At 41.5% G+C, this 16,313-nt stretch overlaps 1 protein-coding gene across 1 annotated transcript in view; it reads left to right on the forward strand.

The window, feature by feature from the left end:
- The window catches only part of LOC102212310 (potassium/sodium hyperpolarization-activated cyclic nucleotide-gated channel 3-like), a 17,655-nt gene extending 2,152 nt beyond the window's left edge, over positions 1–15,503 (forward strand). Inside the window, exons 2-8 of the mRNA XM_005728035.1 lie at positions 3,272–3,695; positions 4,719–4,880; positions 5,612–5,830; positions 7,128–7,274; positions 7,874–8,114; positions 9,283–9,447; positions 12,268–15,503. Of these exons, the coding sequence (XP_005728092.1) occupies positions 3,272–3,695; positions 4,719–4,880; positions 5,612–5,830; positions 7,128–7,274; positions 7,874–8,114; positions 9,283–9,447; positions 12,268–13,835 (2,926 nt within the window). The 3' untranslated portion in view covers positions 13,836–15,503. The remainder of the gene's footprint in view (positions 1–3,271; positions 3,696–4,718; positions 4,881–5,611; positions 5,831–7,127; positions 7,275–7,873; positions 8,115–9,282; positions 9,448–12,267) is intronic.
- Positions 15,504–16,313: the final 810 nt, after the last annotated feature.

The raw sequence follows: 16,313 nt of genomic DNA on the forward strand, positions 1-16,313 counted from the left end.
ACACACACACACACACACACACACACACACACACACACACACACACACACACACACACACAGAAAGAGAGATTGAAATGAAAATGGTGTGTTGTGAGGAATCAGGACGGCCAGCTGTTAACTCCGTGTGTGAGGTACGAGGTGTTGTTACTTTATGCTCACTTTGGGTCGCAGTGCGAGCAGGAGGGGCATTTTTAGTGCTTGCCACGGGTCTCATAAGGTGAATGCTTTATCCCGCAGATCCCATTTTAAGTTACAGATGCCTTTTGCAGCACCAGAGATTATTCTGAGATTTTGTGGCAATCCAGCAAAGAGGCAGCTCCGTGCCCTGCTTGTGAACTGACATACCGTGCGCATCCATGACAGTCAGCAAGGCATTGTATAACTGATGTACGGTTTCCTGTTATCTTCCTATAGACACACACAATCTGATGTTTTTATCAAGTAACTGCTGTTTTTTTTTTTTTTTCATTCTAAAGCTTTCTAAGGATACAGCAGCAGACACACTGAACTGGCACACTGCGTAAATATGGTTAATATGATTGCTGGTGGGCCTGAGCCACAGTACAGGTGTGTGTTAAGCCACTGAGCTGCATGCAGGCTGTTGTGTTTCAGCTGCACTCTGGCAGCAAGAGATAAGTATCTCTAGTACAAATGTGATCCCTTTTTCAGCTGTCCTGATTGATCTAAGCTCCTTTCACCATTTTAAGCCTTTTTGTGTTCACTTTGCTTGTAACTCCCCTCTCTTTTTTGCTCTCATGCTCTTTAACGTAGTTGCACTCTGACCTCAATAGTGCAAGATTTTGTCTCTGGACCAGTCGAGGTCCACAGACCGTACAAGCAGCAGCTTTGTTTCGATGGTAACATCAGATTACACCAGCCAGTTGTCTGTTTTGTGGTCTGAATTCTGCGCGCACAGGCAGCCGATGTTCCAGCAGGGTGGTCAGCAATGTACCGTCCTCTGCAGACCTTTTTTTTTTTAAAATAAATAAATGAATAAAATTATCCAGCTGTTCCAGCGCTCTGCAGCACAGTGACGTTTGCAGAGCAGTAATGCTAACTACTCAACATCTGGCTGATGGGTGCTGACTTCTGGAGATGACATGGATTCACAGGAGATAACGGTGGATTTAGCCAGAGAGAGGAAGCGCAATTAGGACCAGTGTGTCACTGCAGAGACAACGGGCAGATGTCGAGAGAAATGCAAATTCTTTGTTTGGCAAAGAACAACAGAAAGCTGATTAGAACAAATGGCCACCGTGCCCTCACTGGTTTCTACATTTTGTCACATGTGACTGTGAACGTTTTGGGTGTAAGTAAACTAGAAGAGGTAGAAGTGCATTCACCAGATTCCTCTGCCTCTTTCCACCGTGTTGTCCTCATTCGACTCTAGAATGTTTTCCATCACCAGTAACACAATGCAGCACCTGTAACTCATCACAACAGCAACCCACTGGGAGGTATCACCTGAAAAAGCAAATATTACATCTAATATTGTGGTGAACCTGGCATGGATCAAACAGTGACACTCTGAATGACTGCTGCATCCTTTGCACAAAAAAAATGTATAAAGAAAAAGCATAATTAAGTCTTAAGAAAATGCAATTCAGTTTACCTTTGAAAACAAATGTATCGCTTAAAAGAAAAAATTAACTAAGAAAATAAATAAATACATAAGCTAATTAAAAGCTCAGATCCTGTATATTTTAATATTTATGAATGTATACGAATAACTTTACACTTTTTAAAAGAAAGAAATATTTTGGCATGCTTGAGCCTCCATATAGTTTTCTTCCCCCCCATTCATGGAGAAAACGTTAAAGTTTTAAATATACCTGCTGATGAGATGATGAGATATTTGGTTTCTTAACCTCCAGCTGGCGTGCAGTCTTTGCTGACCCTGCATGTTTGTCCTGTTGAGATCATTTGTTTTTGTTTTGTTTTTTGACACGACTCACTCATGAAATCGCACATGTATGGTTTCTCATCTTACACGCTCTTTGTGTGGATGCGTTGTACATTACTGTGTGACTCTGACAAATGTAGAACGCTAGATTAAAAAGAATGAGTATAGCAAATAGCTGGGAAACATCAATCAAGAGTCAGAATAGCTTACAGTGAACTCCAATTAGCCATATTTCTAAATTTCATAAGAACATTTGCTAAATAAATGTGTTCTGTTTTGTGTGTAAATGACTAGTAACAGGCAGTTTTCGATGAAACTGAACACACTCCTGCTGATACTTTTGAAAATCAATATGTATTCATGATTAATTCAAATGAATTCCCAATAACCGGTGTCACTCTTTTCCCATTTGGCCCACTCTTTAACTGAATCAGAGAATAATTCTTTGCTTGTTTACATTGTTTCCGCTCACTCGGACAGAACTCTGCTGGGTTTTCAGACCGTGTGAAACAGCGAGGTTCATTTCTATAAGTAGCCAGAATCACTTTGAATTTGGAGCACATCCTCACACATACTTGTATTAAGTGTTTTGTGTAAACTAAGCAGCGAACACTGATTGGCTTTGTATTGATGAAATGTTCCCATCAATACGTCCCTGTTTGTTGTTGTTTTAATACAAAGTTCAAACAGATGCCTTTTTATTACCAGTTATTCTGTCCAATTTTTTTCTTAAGTGAAGGCAAAAAATGCTCATTTTGAATTTTCAGATCCACAAGCAGGATTTTCCTATTTCTCTGGTCACCCAGAAACATTTCATTTACATCAGTTTTGCGTTTGTTTAGCTCGGCTCTTATGACAAAGGTATGACATTTGCAATCAGGTTTTCTGCCGTGCTGAGATTTAATACCAGCATGTGTTTATTTAGATTCTGTTTTTAAACTAAATTAGTAACCAAATTGCATTGCATTTATGAGCTCCTACTATAATTGCTTTTCTTGGCCTGTTGTCATTGTTAGTGCAAGTTTACTTTTCGAATGAAACTAGGTCATTTAGCATAGACCACAACTAACACCTGCAACCTAATATCATATGATAAATCAAATTAAATTTGATCAAAAGAACAGAGGAAAGTCAACACATGAATTTGTTCCTTTCACCAAAATGTTGTCGCCTCTAAATCGTTATTTTTCTGTGTATTATATCAACAACGTCACTTTGGCGACCCCAAAGAAGTTTTAGCCAGACCTAGAGGAGACTATACCCTCTGTTTACATCAAATAAGAAGAAATTAGCCGTTTCTGTGCCTTAATGATGCTGGCCTGCTGTGGTTTATGGTGTGAGTCACATCCAACTGTCCATCTTTCAGGTTCTACTGGGATCTGACAATGCTGCTGTTGATGGTGGGAAACCTCATCATCATCCCCGTGGGCATCACCTTCTTTAAGGACGAGCACACGCCGCCCTGGATAGTCTTTAACGTCGTGTCGGACACCTTCTTCCTCATGGACCTGGTCCTCAACTTCCGCACGGGCATCGTCAAGGAGGACAACACGGAGATCATCCTGGACCCGCATCAGATCAAGATCAAGTACCTGAAGAGCTGGTTCGTGGTGGACTTCGTCTCCTCCATACCCGTGGACTACATCTTTCTTATCGTGGAGACGCGCATCGACTCAGACTTTTACAAGACGGCCCGAGCTCTGAGGATCGTCCGCTTCACAAAGATCCTCAGTCTGCTACGGCTGCTGCGCCTCTCCAGACTCATTCGCTATATCCACCAGTGGGAAGAGGTAGATGAAGATAGCCCCATACTGGCTAGCTTCAACTGACTGGTTGGATATTTAAAAGATTTTGTTACAGTCTTGAAAATATTAGTCGATAAAAATGAACAAATTCACAGCTTCTAGCTTTTTAAGTGGGAATATTTTTTAAGTCTTTTAAGTAGTGTGGCTGATATTTAGAGAATTTCTTACACTATTTTCCAGATTAATACCTGCAGCATGCTCTCAGATGCTTCTCTCATTTCAAAGGGGACGTCTTGTGCTTATTTCCACCTTCATCCTTATATTCCAGGACTCTACTGGAGTAGCTTTGCATGGTTCACAGTTCAAAAGTAATCATTGTTTACCAGTCAGCCAGTTTATCAGTTCATCCTCTTCCTGACAAACTATTTTACATTCTCTCCCTTTAGGCCAGCTTTCCTCTCATTGGCTGTGTCTTGCAAATAGAAGGTTTGAAGAGCTGCAGAATGAAGGAGGAGTGCAGAAAAAAACTCAATCTGAAACCAAGCGTTTGCAGCTGCCTGGAGCCTGATCTCATTTTTTTAAAACTTTCTCCATGTTTAATGTGCACATCCATCTTTTTAACAGTACAGGTTTCCCTTTAGGCACCGTGCATACTAAGGTTTCTCTCTCATTAACAGATTTCTTACACTTTCGCTCTGTATGTGGGGGAAAAAAGTGCTGCTGCAGAGTTAATTTGTTGGCTCTGCATTTAAACACACTTACACACAGTCAGCTTACTCAATAAGAGATATTATCCCACGTTATTATTTTTTATATGTTCCATCCCCATCAGCCATTAACGTTACAGATGGTTGCTCTGAAATAGCCTCTGGTAGTCTATAGAAGATTAAGTGTGGTTCGGTATAGTTCGCTTGCATCCATCAACACCATCATCGCGGTTCCTCCTGTTTATTTCAAATCCTCTGTTTGCGTGCATGGGTGTTAACATTTTATAGAAGAGATATGAGTGTTTTATTATCTCTCTTTTTTCTCTCTCTCTCCCCCTAATTCTGAAAATCTGTGTCACAGGTTTTCCACATGACATACGACCTTGCCAGCGCCATGGTGCGTATCATGAACCTGATTGGTATGATGCTGCTGCTGTGTCACTGGGATGGCTGTCTGCAGTTTCTGGTTCCCATGCTGCAAGACTTCCCCCCAGACTGCTGGGTCACCAGGAACAAGATGGTGGTAAGTGGATTATTTATGAGTCAGACAGCCTCCAAAATGTGTTCCTCCCCAAAACACGACGAACCACATGCAGACATTTATCTCTAAGCGTCATTAGTTATCGGTTTGAGAGCACAGATTAAATTAACGTGAACAGGTAGCGCGTTTAATCTTTATATCCAGTTTTCAGTCACAGACGTTTTTCAATAAACATTTTGCAGAAATAGGGTGGTTTTTGTTTATTTGCAAAGCTGTTAATACCTCCTGAAAAAGATGCTGCTGTTTAGGCATATAAACTATGAAAAGGCCATCGACCAGTGCTTTATTTTGCTGTTTTAAATAATCTGGATCTGCATCATTAATTTCTTTCTTTTTCTTTCTTTTTTTGCACAATCTTGTTGACACACCACCAAACACTAATGAAAAATTTCACATGGGCAACATTAGAATTGTTGGAGCTGCTTTACAATAAGTTTTTTGTTTTAAATCATCACATTACAGTAGGTAGAGCAGAAACTGAAACAGACCTACCCATAAATGATGTTTTGTAACAGTTGGGACATACATCTGTGTTCACGTCCATAAGCTCAGATTAAGCTGATTTAGATGTGATGTACGATGGCTCCGTAATGTAGTGGTTTACACATTCAGGAGAGGCATCCGGTGTAAAAATCTAACAAATCAAATATTTCCTGAGCCGCTGGTCGTAGATAGCCGTACGCGTTATCTCTCCTCCTCTGCATCCCTTTCAGAATGACACCTGGGGTCAGCAGTACTCCTACGCCCTGTTCAAGGCCATGAGTCACATGCTGTGTATCGGGTATGGCCTGTACCCTCCTATCGGCATGGCTGACGTGTGGCTCACTATCCTCAGCATGATCGTGGGTGCCACCTGCTTTGCCATGTTTGTGGGGCATGCGACTGCACTCATTCAGTCTCTGGACTCCTCCAGGAGGCAGTACCAAGAAAAGGTGGGTGTTTGCTGAAAAATCATCCACAGTTTTACTTCTGATATAACACTTCTGTTCCACTACATTTCATAAGGTAATATTATTTAACTGTTTCACTTATTACATTATCAAATTATGAAGTGTATCAAATTCGGTTCTTTTCTGAATTCTTTTGCCAACAGAGAAAGAAAAAAATAAAATTGTCATCAGTTCATAAAATGTGCTTTTTTAGGTTAAACTGCCAGCTATATATATATATATATATATTTAAGTTCCAGCTTAAATAGGGCCTTTATTTACTTATACCTCATTTATAATGAGCGGCTACAGCAGTCTGAAGCCTGCGATTTTGAGTCAGAGGGATTACTTGCACATATGCTGACCTCATTACTTCAAACTGTGGCCACATTTAATATGAGTATTTTGCATATATGTATATATATATATATATATATAAATATATATGAACAACAATAAGCTTAAGCTTAAAAGGCAGATTACAACGATAAGATGTGCTTCATCTTAAAAAATAAAAAATATGAATACTATCCTATAATATTATTATTATTTGATATCATATATTATTAGGTACAGGAGAGGAGCTTTTTTTCTGTGTGATGTATTTTAATCTGGACATCTACCTAAGTGCAATTTTTAATGCAGGATTTCTGTTTTATATTTCAATATTGCTACTTTTCACTAAGTGACAGATCTTGAAGGGGAGCGTAAACCCACTTTTTTGTTTGCAAAAACATGTTTTATACACCCACGTATAGCTGCCGTTAACTTTTCATTTGGGGAATATGGGAAAGGACAGACGAACTGCAACATGACACAAAAAAAGACAGACATGGCAGTGCATTATGAAAAGCAGAGCTGACACTTACAGCTGGATTTACCATGCATAGACAGGGTGCATGGACCATATTTGGTGCTTTGCTGCTAGAGTACACTGCTGAAGGACACAGTAGTTAATGTTATTAGCTGCAGCCTGCAGAGCACAACTGTAATTGTCAGATGGGGCAGAGTCACAACATTGCACTGTGGGCAGGTTTCACAGATGGCCTGACAGTTGACTGTTAAAATAATGAGACACATTATATTCCTACCTCTGAGCCAACACATCAATCAGTGTAATATATTCATTTTGACATGACTTTGCATTTTGTCTCACGGTTATGTTACGTTACATTTGCAGCCTTCTGCTACTCTAATCAACAGGAATATATATATATTTATATCTATATATATATAGATATAGATATATAGTTTTTAAAAAAAATCATGTTAATAAGTGTGCTCTTTGTGCTTTTCATAGTACAAACAAGTGGAGCAGTACATGTCCTTCCACAAGCTTCCTGCAGACATGCGTCAGAGGATCCACGACTACTACGAACACCGGTATCAGGGCAAGATGTTTGACGAGGAGAGCATACTGGAGGAACTGAATGAGCCGCTGAGAGAGGTCAGCCATCAACAGATGATTTTTAGATAACATACATTATGCAAACAATGTGTAAATGCTTAAAGACAACATAAAGTTGTTATTTGCTCTCTTAATCATTTACTGTCCGTTTAATATAACCCTTAAGTAAAGTCTGGTGTTTAAAAAAAAACAGATGCTTTTTGACAAATACATTTTTTATTCTTATATAAGCTTTCAGCTACATTATTCTGACCTGTAGGCTATTTGTTTAGCATTTCTTTAATTCTTCTAAATAGTAAAATGTTAACAAAATTATTCATTGTCCTTATTTTATTTTGCAAACATTTTAATGTCGTCAGCAGCACATGTATAAATGCATGACATGAGCCACGTTGTTCTTAATGGTGAACAGTTAATTATGTAATCTAATATGGCTGTGTTACTTTGACAATGTTAATAGTCATGTAATCTGATAAGTAATGGCTTGAAGAGGACGGGGGACCTCATTAAAAGAGCATTAAGAGCATTAAGCTGTTAGCCCCCCTGCTTTTATCATGACTGAAATTTGTTTTTGAAGGCATTGCATTAGCAAAAAGAAAAAAATGTAAAAGGTGAACTTTTTTTTCTCTTTCCTGCAGGAGATCATCAACTTTAACTGTCGCAAACTAGTCGCCTCCATGCCCCTGTTCGCCAACGCTGATCCTAACTTCGTCACCTCCATGCTAACTAAACTACGCTTTGAGGTCTTCCAGCCGGGCGACTACATCATCAGGGAGGGGACCATCGGCAAGAAGATGTACTTCATCCAGCACGGCGTTGTCAGCGTCCTGACCAAGAACAGCAAAGACACCAAGTTGTCCGATGGCTCTTATTTTGGAGGTGAAGTCGGCTGCTCTGCATGCTAATATGTTCTGTAGTGGACAGTGGGTCAGTTTGAATGCATGTGAAGGAGTGGTGATTGTATGATTTGTTTTGATTTATTTGGCTCAGGCACTCGGCAGATTATCTTCCCCGACTATTACAGCTGGGAAAAATCGTCCACATCATCTCCTTAAAAGCGCTGGGAACTAAGAGGGGCAGAGCTTTGCGATCTTTGATTCCATCTGTGGGGTTTTCCCCTTTTTGTTACACCATATTTAAAGCTGAAATCCAGAATTTTTCCTCTCGGTTATGTTTTCTCAACCTGCTGTTGTCTGTTCCATCTGTGCACCAAAGTGAAATGTCATCATTAAATGTCAACTACGAAGCATAAAACTCTTAATTCTGTTCAGATTTGTTTCGGCAGAAGTATTAAACGAGGAAAGGGGAAAAAAAGCAGCTAAATTAAACCTTTCATAGTCACGCATTTATTTGGAATAAAACAGTCAGGGCAAAAACAATTTGGCTTCAAGTTATTCTCCTACATCTAAAAACACGAAGAAATGTTAAAATAATAAACTAGGACAGAAAACATCTAAAACCAACACAAGATAAAAAGAAATCCCATGATGTAAAGTGTAATAAATTCAAGAAAGTGACAGAATAGGGCGGAGAGAGATGGAGAGAGACAGAGTGTGTGTGTGTGTGTGTGTGTGTGTGTATTTGTGCGTCTATATCCTCAATATGTCTGTCCTGAAAAATATGCCTCATTTTTTTCCCTCCTGTTTTCTTTTAATGGCGCATTATTTTATTTTTCTGATCTGGCACGACAGATGAGGTCAGAACAAACTGTAAGCTGCAGAAATTGCATTAAGTGCTCCATCTGTGGAGTTCAGAGGCATCAGCCTTTTTCATGCTTTATCATCTCATACTAATAATACTATTTTGGACTTTTCTTTTGTGAATGGATCTAAGAAGATAGGAATTCTGTTGCGGCTTGTCACACAACTTCTGAAAGGAGGAGGAGGGTGGGTGGTGGTGGTGGTGGGGGACTCATTATATAACACTTCATAGTAATGCGTTGTTTTTAATCCTTGCTGTTAATACCTGTCTTGCACTCTGCAGGAAGTCTTTTAAAGCGGTGAAACAAATAATTGAAGGGTTTTTTTTCTCATCTCTTTCCCTGCAGAGATCTGCCTGCTGACCCGAGGCAGGAGGACTGCCAGCGTGCGGGCAGATAACTACTGTCGACTGTACTCTCTGTCTGTAGACCACTTCAACGAGGTGCTGGAGGAGTATCCCATGATGAGGAGGGCGTTTGAGACTGTGGCGCTCGATCGCCTGGATCGCATAGGTTAGTCCTTAAAGATAAGATAAAACCTATTTACTGGCACCAATTTTATATTATTATCAATCATTCATTTGTTCATTTTAGTGTTGCACTAAAATTAACATCAGTTGGACTTTATATCTGTTATTAGTGGTGGCGTGGATGTAGGCACGTATTTAAGCACAGCGGCTAACAAAAGCCAAGAATAGAAAACAGTGTATAATAATAATATTTAAATGTAAGCGTGCCACATTAATCCATGGTCTTTAGACTTTACTAATTAATCTTATATGAATGGAAAACAGTTTAAAGTCACTTTCCTGGGTACACCTTGCTAAGGTCGGTTTGGACCCCCTTGTCCTTTGGAAGTCTTAATTCTTTGTAGCACAGATTCAACAAGGTGCTGGAAACATTCCTCAGAGGTTTTGGTCCATATTAACGTCACAGCATCACACAATTGCTGCTGATTTATAAGCTGCACATCCATGATGCGAGTCTCTGGTTCCACCGTGTCACAAAGGTGCTCTGTACTAAAGAGCCCGAAGTGTGCCAAGAAAATATCCCACTCACCGGCATCCGGAACTGATCATACAATGCAGGATGGAGCCAGGCTTTCATGCTGTTTACACCTACCATTCCAGTGTCATAGCAGAAATTGACAGTCATCTGACCAGACAACTTTTCTCCAGTCTTCCACTGTCCAATTTTGGTGTTAACTGTAACCTCAGCTTCCTGTTTTTAATTAACAAAGACCTAAGCCATCTGCTTCAAGGTCCAAAGTGTTATGCATTCAGAGATGCTCTTTGGTTGTGACACGTGGTTATTATCAGCTTGAAGCCCCCCTATTCTCCTCTGACCTCTGGCATCAACAAGAACTCCTTCTCACTGGACAATTATTCTTTTTCGGCCCATTTTCTGTAAAACCCTGGTTGTGTGGGAAAATCCCAGTAGATCAGCAGTTTCTGAAACACTGAGACCGGCTTAGGCAACAACAACCATGCAAGATTAAAAGTCAGCTTTCTTCCCCCATTTTGATGCTCAATTTGAACTTCAGCAGGCCGTCTTTACAAGGCCTCTGTGCCTAAATGCACTGAGTTGCAGCCATGTGATTGGTTAATTAGATATTTGCATTTTTAAGCAGCTATTCAGGTATACCCAGTAAAGTGACCAGTGAATTATACTATAAGCAAGTATTTACTAAGTAAACTAAACTCAAACAGAGTATTTTTTGTGCAGTCTGCAGTTGGATTGGAACCTAAAAGAGACAGTTAGGTCTAAAGGGTGGCATTTTTCTAACTTTTTGATTGCTTCCAGTCTAATCTGGAGACATAATATACCCACATAGCAAAATTGGTATGGCCCGGATCTGGCCCACAAAATGTGCTTACACATGGCCCCACTTACCGCAAAGAATGACGGCCCTTTGGCGGCCCAGATATGGTTTGTGAGATGTGGCCCACACATGGGCCAGCACAAGGCCAGTTGCAGACACACTGCTGGCCCACAACAGTTTCAACCCTGGCCCCAGATGTCAGCCCAATGTGTACCTTAATCAAGCCATGTAATTACAACATGTTCTATATAAGAATCAGTGAATGGACTGATTCTTATATAGCGCTTTGCTACTCTCCCAGATTACTCAAAGAGCCCTTATACAACATGCCATATTCACCCAATCACACACTTCCGCTAAACTGAGTGCTTCCTAACTACAGCCACACACATTCTCAGTTTTGCCATGCAGACTGGAATAACCAGGGATCGAACCACTAACCTTCCGATTAATGGGTGACCTGCTCTTCCTCCTGAACTACAGCCACCCACTGGAAAAAAACGAGTAAACCGACTTTGGATAAAGTGTACACTCACAAACCTGTCAAACCTGCATTTGAAACGTTAGCTACCATAGCAGTATAGTATTGCAACATGGCATTTGGTCTTCTAACTAAAATAGAAGACCAAACAGTGCCATCATTGCCAGACCTGCCCCACATCTGGTTGACATACACCCTGCCATGACACCTTGATGCCAGATCCAGGCTAGACCTGTTTTCTATGGGCTTGGGCCACATAAACCAAACCACAATCGGGCCAGATATGGCATCCCATCACATAAATAGTGCCATCTATGCCAGGCCTGGCCCAAATCTGGATGACATACATCTTAGAGAACCAATATAGTAGTGATACATATGCTGTATAACATTGCAATGTCTTTATATACTGTGTATTTATGCAGTATGTTGGTATGTTAGTTAGAAGAAAATGAAAATCTCTGGATCATTATAGATTAACTTCACATAAGCATATTTCAAAAACTAGTTTGCAACTTAGTGACTGACTTTACTCCACTGTTTACTCAGCAGTGGTGCTCCTCCGCTACATGTGCTACAAACAGTGCTGGGTTATTGTAAACGATGAGACTACATTGTTTTAAGACCCACTGTGCCAGAGTGTGAGATTGTAAAGCATGGAAATATATATGACAAAATTTGCACTTTTGAACTTGTAAGCCAATATTGTCAGATAATATCTGTCAAATTGTGAGTGTATTCTTTGTAGTGTTTTAACAGCAGGCTGCATTTTCTAGAGGTATCATTTGCCTTTTTACTCCCATATACGAGAGGAGTTGTGGGAGCTTTTGTGTGCAGAATAAGAAATACATAATTTAAAAGTGTTTGCATTGCATGGACGCACTATTGACGAATATATTTTTGAGTTATACAATTATATTTAATTCTTCCTCTTCAGCGTGTGGTATGATGTGTTGTCTAAGGATGTCATTTGTGAAAAAAGGGGAGGGGCTAAAAGTGCATCACGGCCTTATTTCTCTTTTCTTAACAGGGAAGAGGAACTCTGTTCTTCAACACAAAGTTCAGCATCACCAAAGTTCTGGCACACTAAACCTTCATGAGAGTGAGATCATCCAAAGAATAGTGCAACACGACCGCGACATGGCCCAGTGCACTCAGCTGAACCAAACCAGCACTGTGCCGAGTATAAACCGTCCGCCTGCTCCTCCGTCACCCACCCCGGTCATCTGGGCCCCGCTGGTTCAGGCTCCGCTCCAGGCTGCGGCTGCCACCACCCCGCTTGCTATGGCCTTGGCCCACCAGTCCCAGCTTCCTCCAATCCTCTTCCACCATCCTCTGGTGCCACGTCCCGGCTCTGTGAAGGACCCGTCCAGCTATTCAAAGAGAGTACATGTTGGAGCGAGCGCCTCCAGTAGCTGTGGTTCAGGGCCCAATTCTCCCACTAGCTCTGCCAACCTTAGATCTGAGGTTGAGACTGCCACACTAGTATTCCCCAGGACACAGCTACTCTCCAGTGGGCCGTTGTCACCCATACTGACGTCTCAGCCCATCTTCACCAGCAGCCTGCAGCCCCTCGCCCCTCTGCACACACACCAGCCTCTGCTCCATCCTCCCCACTCTGGCATGGCGTCGGTGTTTCCCATCAGCCAGGCCACCGTCTCTTACACCTGCTCCGCTCAGCTCCACTCCCAGCCGTTTCACGGTGCTATGACCACCCCACCACGACCGATAGGTTTACTCCAACAGGGGGCACCAGGGAGGCTAGCAGGGAGATTCCCGGCCCCCTCAGCCACCACATTAACCCCTCTTATTTCAAGCTCAATCGGCCCCATACTGAGCCAATTGCAGCAAACCTCCCATATCACCTCACAGCAGGTGGGGTCCAGCAGTGACAGAGCAAGCAGGAGAACCAGTGGCCTGAACCTCCCACATTTTCCCTTCATCACCAACACCCAGTCCTCCGCTGGATTTAATCAGCCAGTGTCTGCAGTCGGAGCCGGGGCCGCAGCCTCTCTGGCCCAGCACAGCCTGGCAGGACTCCAGTCTGTTTTTCTCCCGCAGGTTCTCCCAGAGCACTCAGCCCTCGCCTCCCTGGCCCAGTATGGCTCTGCAGAGGCCTCGCCTTGCTACACGCCTCCTGTCCACAGTCCCAGCATCCAGAGCCCCGTGAGGGGAAGGACAGTATGCCACAGTGAGCTCCCCAGCACTGCGGACTCTCATAGTCCTCTAACCCTTCAGACCTCATGCCCTGCCAGGGTGGCCTGTACCCTCAGACAGAGGGCAGAGTCCTCGGTGGATCTCTTTTCCCAGGAAATAAAGACTATCTCAGGCTCTCACAGCTCTATACACCAGGAAAGGCCTTTGGCCATAAGCGGCTCCTCTGAGGGTGTAGCAGGGGCGCCCAGCCCCTTCTCCTCACCGATGGCTGTCAGTAAACCCTACACCCCGATCCCGGGTCAAACCACTCCTGTCAGTCGGACACATTCAGGGCCTGAGCCTCAGCACCAGTCCGTTGGTTTTCACTCTCCTCCCATTAGATCTCCCGCTAAAATGTTAGAGAAGGAACACAAACAGTCCAAACTCCCGTCCAATTTGTGAGATTTAGACACACCCTCCTTTAATGCCTGAGTGAAGGGAAGATCACTTGGCATCATTTTAACCACTATGTCAAATTTTGAAGTAGGAGGGTGTGCTATAGCTCAGTGGTTTTGTTTTTAACCAGAGTGAACGGATCGAGTTTGATAATGGACAGTGACAGATATATATTTTTTACAGGATACTGCGTCTTTAAAAATGCTAATAACATCCAAACTGTATTGATGGGTATATGTAACACCTCATGAAAGTATCAATTGTTCCGTGTATTATATTCTAACCGCACTCTGTGATTTGTATTTGTTTAAAACCCCATCGTACAGGCAATTTGTGTAACCTTTTAGCCACATCCTATTTAGTTGGAACGTCGTCCACAACTGTATCCAGTTATGATCAAAACCAAAAAAAACCTGCTGTCCTCTGTTCACATCCTTTCCCACTGCTGAGAGCGTCGTGTGAACGCAGGGTTACTCCGTAAGAGATGTGAGGAGAGACAGACTGTGCACTTTGCTCGTTTCAGAAATAACCTGAAGGCTTGACGATGGCACGTCTTCCAAGATAGCTTTCCAGCAATATTGCACACCCAAATGGGTCACACAGATCAGATAGTATTTAAAAATAAATCTAAGTAATGAATGTAATGAAAATGTGTGAGTGGGAGGAGCGGGATTCATTTTGAATGTGTTTAAACATGAAGGTGATGACAGATTTCACAATAGATGCCAACTTATTTCAGTCTGGCAATAACTTTGGTACAAAACATCCACCTGAGCCGAGGTTTGTGTGCCATTAGCATAGTATGCAATAATCTGTGTGTTCTTTTGTCTTGTTTTTTTACTGGTATGCAAAGGTACTGTGAATCGAAGCACTGACTTGAGATCAGACTCATTAAAACAAGGGAACTGAATTTTAAAAAAAAGAAAGAAGCAATTGTCGATAATCAAAACATCCTGAAACCAGCGATGCACTGAGATTGCTCTGAATGTTTCTTGCACCAGTCAAAGGGCTAAAAGCAGTTTCCTGGACTCACGATCAACGAGAACCCCTGATGGGTCATATTGCTGCATATTTACCTCTTTCATTGTACAATATTTGAAAGATTTGACATGTATTGTTGAACAATTGCTGCTTTGTGATGCTATGCTGAATCAATAACGTGTATATCAACTGACTTACTTTTAAAAACCAGACTCTTAAATCCTTCTACTTGTTAATAAGTTCACGTGTTTAGATGATGCGTCTACCTTTGTGGACCTGCAGCCGGTGACAAACTGTGAGCCGGTCGGCAGGTCGGATCATCAGAGGATCCTGTCCAGTGGCTTTAGCTGCCCGGTTGGTGAGCCTGAGGTCTGCAATGACTCTGAGTTCCACAAGAAAGAGATACCATCAGACACTAACCAGCCTCTGCCAATGGGCTCGATCAATCCTTCATTACTATTCTCCTCCAACCGCCTGCCACAGGCATTTGCTTAGAGGTTATTTTGAGTGCATTCAACTTAAAAGTGTGTGTGCGTGTGTGTAGGAGGTGTCATTCGTTCATCCATCCATTCATATATTTATTTATCATTTTGCTGCCTTTTAGCCATCGAATCTCATTCTTTTGTCACCTGTATGTTACAGACATTTTATTTAAGCCTCCAAATTCAATGCAATAAAATGACATATGGTTAATTACCCTCACCTCAACCGTTTATTTCCTTCCAGGAGGAGAGTGTGGGAGAATCTGATAATAAATTATGGCAAAGTTCTAGACTTTAAGCCGGATTAGAAATTGAGAACTGAATGGTGTTGTCTGGTGCCAACAATGAAAATAGCCAGGATTATAATCTGCCAGATACTCAATACAAAGAAATTATCTACCACGTTCATGGAGCGATAACTGCTGGTTCAGTGAGTAAACAGATTTTAAATGCAGGGCTACGGCAAAGTTTTATTAACAGACCTGACAGACCTGATCCTCCATATCCTTAAATAACTTCACTAGATCAGCTGGTTTTGGAAGATTGCTTTATCATATAATGATCTACTTAATTTTTCCTGTGCTTTTATGTAACTCTAAATTTATAAATATTTCTCTTTATATCAACCCTTTGCAGTATTCAGGGATTAAAAATCATGAAACACCAGTCATTGGAGATTTCTGGATATCTGATTTCCTCAGTTAATGCTTAAAGATTGGCATTAATTTAATCAAAAATCTGAAAAAAAAAGTCTAATAGTTTTGGATATTTAATTCTAGCAGCTTCCTATTCATCCTCACAACTAATACAACCAATCACAATGGCTCTAACCCAGCAGCCCACCACAAGCAGTCCAATCGCCTTGATGGCTTTGGGAAGTATGGAAATTTCAAGGAGGGATCAACTTTGAAACTAACAGTAATTTCATGTTTTCCAAACACACAATACGCATATATATATATATGTATATGTGTGTATATATATACACACATGTATATGTATATATATATATATATATATA

The sequence above is a fragment of the Pundamilia nyererei genome, unplaced genomic scaffold, assembly GCF_000239375.1.
Source record: "Pundamilia nyererei isolate P.nyererei 1_Seehausen unplaced genomic scaffold, PunNye1.0 scaffold00027, whole genome shotgun sequence".
Classification (NCBI taxonomy): domain Eukaryota; kingdom Metazoa; phylum Chordata; class Actinopteri; order Cichliformes; family Cichlidae; genus Pundamilia; species Pundamilia nyererei.